Source organism: Felis catus, chromosome C2, assembly GCF_018350175.1.
Source record: "Felis catus isolate Fca126 chromosome C2, F.catus_Fca126_mat1.0, whole genome shotgun sequence".
Lineage (NCBI taxonomy): Eukaryota > Metazoa > Chordata > Mammalia > Carnivora > Felidae > Felis > Felis catus.
Window position 1 is genome coordinate 127,998,721 of NC_058376.1, and position 9,750 is coordinate 128,008,470.

The 9,750-nt window shown below is 54.5% G+C and overlaps 1 protein-coding gene and 1 long non-coding RNA gene across 2 annotated transcripts in view; one reads left to right on the top strand and one right to left on the bottom strand.

Annotated features, from left to right (window-relative positions):
- The window catches only part of LOC123380124, a 32,556-nt gene extending 23,210 nt beyond the window's left edge, over positions 1-9,346 (bottom strand). The window contains exons 1-2 of the long non-coding RNA XR_006585481.1: positions 9,044-9,346; positions 5,202-5,368 (exon numbers count right to left, since the gene is read on the bottom strand). This is a non-coding gene — a long non-coding RNA (uncharacterized LOC123380124). The remainder of the gene's footprint in view (positions 1-5,201; positions 5,369-9,043) is intronic.
- KY (kyphoscoliosis peptidase) overlaps positions 1,391-9,750 on the top strand; it is a 47,095-nt gene continuing 38,735 nt past the window's right edge. The window contains exons 1-3 of the mRNA XM_011286132.4: positions 1,391-2,219; positions 5,268-5,330; positions 9,147-9,209. Of these exons, the coding sequence (XP_011284434.3) occupies positions 2,084-2,219; positions 5,268-5,330; positions 9,147-9,209 (262 nt within the window). The 5' untranslated portion in view covers positions 1,391-2,083. The remainder of the gene's footprint in view (positions 2,220-5,267; positions 5,331-9,146; positions 9,210-9,750) is intronic.

A 9,750-nucleotide genomic window follows, 5' to 3' on the forward strand; every position in this document is an offset into this window, starting at 1 on the left:
GGCTCCTCTCTAAAGGATCTGTCTTCAGACATCCTGGAGGGGCAGGAGGCCCCCAGACCAGCTTCCTGGACCTCTGGGTGATACAACCCCCCATCATCTCCTGCTTCAGAGGCAGCTCTGGAATGGGATGTCATGTGAGCAAGCTCCTCACAGTGACGCTCTCCAGCTGGGGAGTAAGGAACAAGGATGGGAATGCAAATTTCAGGCAAGGGGGCTTCAGCTTCCTTGACCTTCCCACTCGGCCCCATTGAGTAATGAGAGGTGCTGCACAGAAGCTTCTGTTGGGACCTACACCCTTGAAGGAGGTACACGGTGCTTTCTCAGGTCAGATGGGGGATGCCACCTAGGCAATCTCTAAGACTCCAGGAACTTTGAAGAATCCATTGTTCTTACTTCCCTAGCCATCTAGAGAACAAGCCTCAGCCAGCCTCCCAGGTGTGTGTGTGTGTGTGTGTGTGTGTGTGTGTGTGTGTGTGCGCACGCGTGCACGCGCGCATATGCACACATGCAGGCAGGACAGCAAGGGACAGGATTCACTACATGAGGAAACATGCCTTGGGAGTTACCCACCTACGCCAGTCCCGCAGCTCAGCTCTCTTGGGACTGCAATTCAACACTGTCAGAAACCAGTGACATCTCCTTCCTCAGATGCCCAGTGGGCGAGGGGTAGTGGTGACGCAGCAAGGTGCTGGCCTTTACTGGCAGACAAACTGTGAGTCACAGTCCATGGACAAAGATCTTCAGAATCTGAGGGTAGATCTGTGTGTCCCCCACCCCCCACTGACTTGTCACCTCACCTGTCCTTTTCCTCCCCCCTTAAAATCAAGTATGAATGACAGCTACCATTGCTGCGCGCCAGGCACCTCAAGTACACGTTCTCACAACAGCCCTGTGAGAACTCGTATCATGCCATGATAGAGGTGGGGAAATGGAAGGAAATGGCTTGTCCACAGTCACACCGGCAGCGAGTGGCCAAGCTGAGACTGGAACCTAGGCCTACACAGTAGAGTCTGCCTCCGAGGGGGAGGCGGGGGCTCTCAGGAACCACACTGCAAGGTAGGGTCATCACACTCCAATACGAAGGGGCCCAGAGCAAAGGCTTCCGGGTGCACGACATTTATTAATGGTGGAAACTTAAGTTAGGGGACTGGCCCAGGTTGGGTGGGCCCACCGTGCCAAGGGCTAGCAGGCAGATGCCGCTGTAAACACTCCTGAGACCCAGAGCCAAAGGGCCTGTTGCTGCTGCTGGCTGGGCAGGCCGGGCCCCACTAAAAATAGATGGGTTCTCAGGTCCAGCTCCCTGAGCACAGCAGACAGGCTGCTCCCTGCACCAGCCTCCTCCTCTGCCCCTCCCCCCTTCCCCAAGGAGCATGAGCCAGGCTTCTAGAAGGAACAGAGATGTTAAGACTTTCACCACAAGCCAGAAAGAACTGTTAAGTTGATGCCCAGTAGTCATGTTCCAAGTTCTGGTGCAGCCATAATCGCAGAGGTCCGGATCCCAACACCCTACCCATCTCTCTCTTATAGAGGAAGCCATCAACCTCCAAAACCCACCCGGGGAAGGGAAGGAGCGGGGCCACCCCGTGCTGCTTTTCCTTTTCCCGAATTTACTCTCACTGTTGACAGCACCGTGAGATTTCTGCGTTCGCCGAAGGCTCCGGAGAAGGTCTACCTCGGGCCCTCCCGGGAATCCCGGGACCAGCTGCGGAGACCAGGCAGCGCCCGGCCAGCGGGAGAAGGGCTCTGGAGCCCGGGACAAGCGCTCCAAGCGCACGGGGTAGGAGGCGCTAGAGCCTGTGGCCGTGCCGCCCGCGGCCTGCGTGCAGGTCAGGGCTCGGCCCGGGATTTCCTTTCAAAGGTGACTTAGAGCGGCTTCATTAGTGTAGCGCCCTCCCGGGCGGGCTCTAACGGCGTGTTTGGCAGAGTCAGCGAAACGCGGCGCCCAGCGGCTCGGCGGCGGGGGAGCGCCCTCTCCCGCGCCCTCGCGGTCTCCCGCGCCGGCCAGCGGCGCGCACGGGGCCATTTGCAGTGCAGGCAGCCTCGAGAGCGGCCGCGGCGCAACGGCGGGGAGCGAGGCGGCACCATGGAGCTGAAGAAGGACAGCAACGCCGTGTCCATCGACATGCTGTTGATCGTGCACTCGGAGAAACGGCGCGCAGCGCACGGCACGCACTCGGACCGGCAGGCGGACCCGGGCGCGCTGCCGCAGCGCAGAGGAGGTAATGAGCGCCCGGCCCGGGCCCCCAGACCCCGGCACCTCGGCCTCCTCGCCTGGGGCCCGCCCGCCGGGGGGCGCCCCACGCGCCCCCGAAAGAGGCCAGGGAGACCGACCCTCTCTCCCCACCGCTGCCTGCTCCTCTTGCTCCTCTGCAAGCACTGGCGTCCCGTCCCGTCCCGTGGCAACGCGCAGCCCCGTGATTGCCCCGGGTTGACTCCCTGTGCTTCCGTCACCCCCCGGGAGCCAGCTTCCTCCCAGCCACTCTCCGAAGGGTGCACGACAGGGTTGGAAGATGCCTGGGAGGAAGGGGGCCAGAACCTCAGTCCTGACCCCTGGGTGACCGAGGCCTGCTCCTCACATGGCACTTTGTAGAGCGCAGGGGACCCAGGGGAATCTGTGTGCTGAATCAGACTTTGAGACGGGGAGCTCCCTTGGTGTCCTTGCACAACTCATGGCCTCAGTTTCCCCTTTCTTGAAGCCTCTCTCAGCCTCCTACAGTAGAAGGCATAAGGGTGGTGTAAAAGGCTTGCTAGAGTAAGCTGAAAATCTGCTCTCTCCGCTCTCACAGATCTATTAATTTTACTCCTCCTGTAGACTTTCTGAGAAAGGGTAGACTGGAAAAATAAAGTGACTCTTTATAGAGCAATTGTGGAAAGCAGCACTCAGGCCTCTGTAATCCCAGAGGAAAGGGCACACTGAAGAGAATACAGATGGAGAATAGGGGATGTTAAAGCCCCTCAGAAGTCCTAGGTGTATGATGAGGCCATCCCGAGCCTTCACGGGGGCTGGTGTGAGGTTTGTGCTAGGTTCACAGAGGGCCGGTGCTTTGGGACTGATGTTTTAACAGCCCTTGGTGCATTGCACATCCACCTGCCACCTGCCACACTGAAGCAATGGTGCCTTGAATGGCTTTGCCCCCACCAGTCACATAGGCTGGACCTGCCCCATGGTTCCTTGTGACCTCTTGGGGAGGAAGGCAGGGAAAGAAATAGATTCTGGAGAGCTGAGAATGTTGATAGGTACTCCGATCTCCCGCGGGATTTGAGGCCAGTTGTTTGGGTTAGTTGGTTCTTCCATTCCCAGAGCTGCTCCCAGGAGAGGCGGAAATGCCCCCCCACCCTGCGTATTTGTAATGAGGAAATCGGCAGAGGCCCTCTGCTCCTTGATAGGAAAGAGACTGCTTCTACTCTGGACACTGCAGTCCGGAAGGCCTCCCCCTATGCATGGCAAGGCCAGAGGACCCCCACGAGGCCTGGCTCCAGGCCAGCCTGTGAGTCCCTCCCTCCCCCGCCCCCTCTGATCTCATCTCTCCTAAAGGCTCCAACACTAGAAAGAGAGGGCCTTTCAACAACACAGGGAAGCCTCGGAAATGCCAGGGATCAGGACTGGTTCAGAGGTGTCTGACCCCTAGCACTAACCCTACAGGCTCCAGACCAATGCATTTCACACTCATGACCATGATGCAAGGCAAGAAGGCCCTGCTTGCCAAGCCCTTTCTGCTAGTTTCCTCCACAACTTTCCTGACGGAGGTTTTTTCCCAGACACTATGGCAGTGCAGAGACCAGTGTCACTTATTTACAATCAGACAGTTCTGTACCAGAGTATAGAAGAGTGAGAATGCACAGCCTCTGAGGCCTGCTGGGCAATGGTGATGTCCAGGAGACCCCTGGCTAAGCCAGCCTACGGGCCCACACAGCCTAAGGCAGGGAAACACTGAACTAGACAAGCTTGTTCCAAGGCCTCCTGTTGGTGCACAAGATCCAAAACGCCCCCACACCTCTTCCAGGCATCTCCTCCTGTCCCCCCACCGCCCCCAGCCCAGGTCCTTGGCTCTGCAAAGGAGGGCCTGAGCTCCATTACTGTCACAGTGCAGAGGACTGGGTGGCTTTCTGCTCTGTCCTTGTGGCAGAAAAGAGTCAGAGGGAAGGGAGGCAAAGGCAGCATGTGCCAGGGATTTGGGCTGCCAACAGATGCTCTCTGCTCTTTCCCTCTATGGCCCTAGCATTTTCCATTGTGCAGTGCTTCTCAAAAATATGCCTGGGTGCCCTCACTTCCTGTCATATACCCCCTAGCCATGGAGGAGGTGGCCTAAAGTCCCCTGCCCCAAGTCAGGTTTCATCCCCCAAGTCAGTGTGATGTGTGTATTCTACTCTACGTGTGTGTCAGCGACGGTTCTGAGCCACAAGCCCCAGATCTTGGCTGCGGAGAGCTCTGCAGAATAGAAGAGCATCAGGAAGGGACAGAGGGACTTGAGGAGTGGTTGAAAGGGCTGGAGAACCAGGCTAGAGGCACAGCTTCCAGGAAGAGTGCCATAAGCTGCACAGCAGGGCTGGTCTGGTGAGGAAACCTCTGTTGCCACCAAGGAGCCCTAGATACTCCGTCCTCACCAGGAACTTGATTTTATTGCAGCTGCTCCCATTGCCAGAACATACGCCATTTCTGAGCCAGGAACTGGACCTTGCAGCCACCACTTTCAGCCAGGACCAGAGAGAGAGTGCGCACGCACTTCCATTCCCTTCCCTCTTGCATCACCAGGTCCCAAGATGGAACCAGACGCAGATGCATCTGACTGGCTGTGCCTAGGCCACATACATCCATGCTCTAGCTGCAAGGGAGGCTGGGAGAGTAGGCAACAATCACTTGCAGTTCCCACAGGGATAGACCATCTTTGCCCATCCCCCACCTCACATCATGACCCTAACAGTGGGAGATTCACCACATACAGGAAGAGGAAGGCAAAATCAATGGCAAACATCTTCTACAATAATACTTCCATATTTAAGAGGTAGAGATATGGAGTGAAGAATAGGCATCTGCACCGTGAAAATTCTCCCTGGATGATGCTGATAACCAACCCCACCATCCTTGGAAACCACTGTTTTAATATTTTAAAGTGCATCTCATTCACAGGCAGTCCCCCTTGAATCCTGAGAGAGCCAAGTTCCACCAGCCCCACTTCACCCAGGATACATTTGCAACTGACCTGTCACTCGCTGGCCTGGGTCTCCCGGCCACTGAGAACCTCACTCCAGACCTTGTTATCCCACAGGACTCCAAGGTGTCGGAAATGGAATCCGGAGATGGCAGAAATTTGAAGGAAATGACGTGCATGGTAAATTCTCTCTTTTCATTTTGTTTTCCTTTCAATCTCTGTAATTCAACACATTGAAAAATGACTGGAAGCATTAGATTTCACATGTTCGAAAACTGGCTCTAGACATCTAACCACTCAGGAAGTAGCTGCTCATGACTCAGCAAAACTCTGGGGCTGCTGTGACTCTAGAAAGTTTTCCCTGAGATCAGGTCCCCCAGTTTCCTGGACGCTGTGAGGGGAGGGGAGCAATTCCATAAGGTTGAGCACCCACTTGTTCACTGGCTATATATAGGGAAGGACTTAGCATCATCTGGCACAGTGAGGTTTGAGTGTGTTCCCACTGGGGGTGGGGCTGCTTATGTCATGCAGGGCAGCCATCTTTGAAATTTTTTCCAAATGGAGAGGACAGTGGCCTGCTTTGGGACATTATTGCTCCAGGCCTAGGGAGATGGGTGCTATGGTTCCTGGATGGCCTGGGACCCAGAATACAATAAGCTCAGAGAAGTCAGTTTCCAAAGCCTCCTTTCTCTGGTGCCAGGCATCTGTTGCCCTGCAGGGAACAGGCCCAGGACATCTCTGGGAGTGCCATGCATGGACTGACTATACTAGGCCTTATTCTGTACCTTTCACAGATTCATTAGCCCAGCTTCCAGAACAAACATCAGTGAAACTTCACTGTAGGCACGTGAGAATTCTACTAAGAATTAGGCCTCCACTCCCAGAGCTCTATCAGGGGGCTCAGTCAGATCTGGGCCCATCAAATGCCAGTGTGAAGATACCACCCCCATGACCCTCTGCAGATGGGGAATCAGGACCCCAATTGCCTGAGACCAAACAGCTATGCTCTGCTAACAAAAGGGAAGGATGAAATTCTGAAAGTAAATTCATTCACTCATTCCCTTAATAAAGCTCTACAGGGCTTACTTTGTGCCAGGCAGGGATCCAGTTGTTGAGATGAAGATAGTCAGGAACGCTGCCCTCATGGCACCACATTGATGGTTATAATCATGATGCTTTTCACTGCAATAGAGTCTCAACTCCCTGGAAGTGAAGAGCCTTCCTGTGTCCCCTGCCCTGTGCATGGGCATACCCCTGACCTGAGGACATACCCCTGACCTGAGGACTACCCCTCAGGGTCCTGGCTAATGGGCATACACGGTGGGATGGCTTCTTTAACCTTGCTACGAGGCCAGAGGGCGATAGATGCGTCAACTCTGGCTGTACTGAAGCAAATGCCAAAGTTAGCAAAACTATGCTTCAGGCTCATGAGAATTATAAGAATCAGACCACCAGAAACCTGTCAGCTGCAGAAATGCACAGCAGCTGGTACAGGTATGCACTGCTTGGCCAGTGTACAAGTGGGTGAGTGGGCAAGTGGGTTGCAGTGGGAGGAAAGAGACATGGCATCTTCCTTTGTTACAGCTCTCTCACCTTGAGTTGTCTGAAATTCATCTTATGGCTTCTTGGCCACATTCTTACATTAGAAGATTGAAATATAGTAAATTTATCCTATTTTTACCATGTTTAGCATCCCTGGTTTGAGGGAAATTTAGTGGAAAAATACAACAAAATAAATAGGATCATGGGGCACCTGGCTGGCTCAGTTGGTGCAGCATGTGGCTCTTGATCTCAGGGTTGTGGGTTTGAACCCTATGATGGGTGTAGAGATTACTTTAAAAAAACATAAAAATATTTTTAAAAAAATAATTAAATAAAGAAGATCACTAAAGTAGTTCTTGCAAAACTACCCGAGAACTGAGAGTTTCAGGTAAATGGAGGGCTGCAGAGAGGTTCTACAGAGGCCTTGAGCCTGGAAAAAATGATGGCTGCACCACTCCACTGATACATGTAATTTAAAGTAAAATTTTATTTTTATTTATTTTTCAAACTGCACGTTTGCATGCATGCAGAAGTTAAAATTACAGCTTTTTTTCTGTGTTTTCTAATGGCAAGATTCTGGGTACATACTTGCCTTGCTGGTGCCCAAGGCACCCAGCCCTGGAAACTGGACGGCTTTCATCTGCAAAGGAGGCAGCTGACGGCTTATGCTGGTGGAGTGTGCACAAATGTGGCTGAACATGGAGCTGATCCAAAAAGGCACATGTTCCCCCTCTTGCTGCCCTGTGCACTCCTTGGGCTGGGGCGTTGGCAGGGTGGGGGGAGCCTGGACTGCTCCAAACTTTTCCGAGCAGCAGGTGTTTGGGCCCAGCCAACCCCACTAGCTTGCCCAGCAACGGGCTTCCCCTACTGTGATTGGCTGCTTTCCTTGGTCCTGGCTGAAGTCTGCCTAGCAGCACAGGGACTGACACCCCACAGCCACAGGGAAACCAATTGTGCAGCCCTGACTATAAATACCCACAGCAGCTATGCCAGCCAATCGTCCTCCTTGAGGATTCCCTCCCAGATCCTGTTTCTTTCATCGGCCAGCCCAGCAGAGAAGTAGCCAGCTGTGCCTGAAGGAGGTGGCCTCCCTGTCCTCGCCTAAGTCTGGCCTAGAGCTCCAGACCAGCATCACCCTGGATTGGCACACACAGTGCTCCTAGCCCTTGGCCAACCCACCGACCTCAGCCCATGGGGTGAGGGTCCTGGCTGGGCCTGCTCATAGGAGAAGGCTGGAGCAGGCAGGTTCTCCAGGGCAAGACCCTGCCAGCTGGATCACAAGTCCAGCCCAGCTCAGTGACCTGCCTACCCACCTTGACTGGCTTCTACCTAGGCCAAGGTGTGGGAAGCACTGAGTGGCAGATCTGATTGGGTCCAGGGAAGTCATCTGAATGGAACCTGCCTAGGCCAGTGCCCCAGAGGCATGCTTATTTCCAGGCCCAGTCACTGGTCCCAGCGGCTACTTCCAATGGCAGGCCCGGCACCGTTTCTGCAGACCAGTGTGAGGCCAGGGGAGAAGGTGGCAGGTGAGGGTGGTAACAGTGGGGGAACCCCCTGCTGCCACAACCCTGGCCCTTCTCCAGCCCCTCCCTTGATCCCTCTGAAGCAGCCTCACCAAGACCAGGCCACCACAGCAGCTGTTAAGGGAAAGATGTAGCAGAAGGTGTTGCATCCCATAGGAGGGGCAGGTAAGCCTGTGGGTTCCCCCTTCATGGCCTGTGGCAGGAACTGGGCATTTCTCCACAGCAAGCTGACCCCACTAGGCTCTGAGGACAGCTCTGTGTTCCAGGACATAAATACCCTTCGTGCATGGAGAGAGCTATCACATAGCGGATGCCCTGCAAATGTCTCCAAAACTGACCCATGTGGCAATCACCCCAACTCCTAAGCTAGGAAGGCTGCCCCCACTCTTCTCAGAGGAGGAGGCTGAGCTAGGAATCAGGAGACTTGGGGTTCAGATCCCAGTCTGACCTACCCTAGCAGGAGGGTCTTTGGCCAGAAGTTAAGCCTCCAGGCAGCAGGCTCATCCGCTGTAAAATGGGGATAGAAAGGCATGATGATCAGCGAGGCATCTTTTTGTATTTTGGCAACTGAGCCTGGTGACACTAAAGTTGGGAGTTATGGTTACTCAGCCCACTGGAGCTGTCCCCACCTTATGGAGAAGAAACCCAGCCTCTGCTGGCACCTGCTGAGAGGTGTGAGGGTGTGTGCACACGGGTTCATAGTCATTTGCCTCTGCATTCATGTGTGGAACTGTGCCTATTCCCACGTGTGTACACCATGGGGATGTGCTCGTGGGTGTGCGCATGGTTAAGCCAGGCCTGGGGTGAGCTTGACCCCCACCAGCTCACCTTTCTGGCGGACGCACACAGCTCCTTGCTCCTTGCTTTGCCTGGGGCAAACTCCTCCACGGTCCCTGTGGCCACTGCAGGTCCCTCTGTCTTGCGTCTACAGGAAACCTGGCGGAGAAACAGCACCCTCAGCAGACCCAGGTCATCACTTCCTACGACAACCAAGGTAAGGATTCACTGCTACCCGTGACCTCTCCTCCAGTTCCTGTGTGGCTGGATCTGCTGCCCAGGCCAGAGACAGCAAGTGCAGAGCACAGACTGTGGGGAGCAGGATCCCCTCTGCCCTGTGGACATTGGAGCACCTTTTTCTTCTCCCTCTCCCCGTGTCCCACGGGAAACAGTGAGAGGCTGCATGGGATAGAGTGATAAAGTCCTTGGGCCACAGAACTCACAGCTGTCCTCTTCACCCTTGCTGTCTTCACCATAGCCAACATTTATGAGTGCTAACCGAGTGCCAGGCACCCTGCCGATCCATTTACATAATTATTCTCATGTAAATGAAGCTTACCTATCTGATAGGTCCTCTTAACTGTCCTCAATTTACAGATGAGTAAACTGAGGCTTGGAAAAGTTGTCATATGTTTGAGAGCACATGGCTGGTGAGAGTCAGAGCTGGGGGAACCTGCCCACCCCGCTACAGCCACCACCAAGGCCTCAGCTGTTAACCCTCACACAGCCCTGCTTCCACAACGCCTCTGGAAACCGGC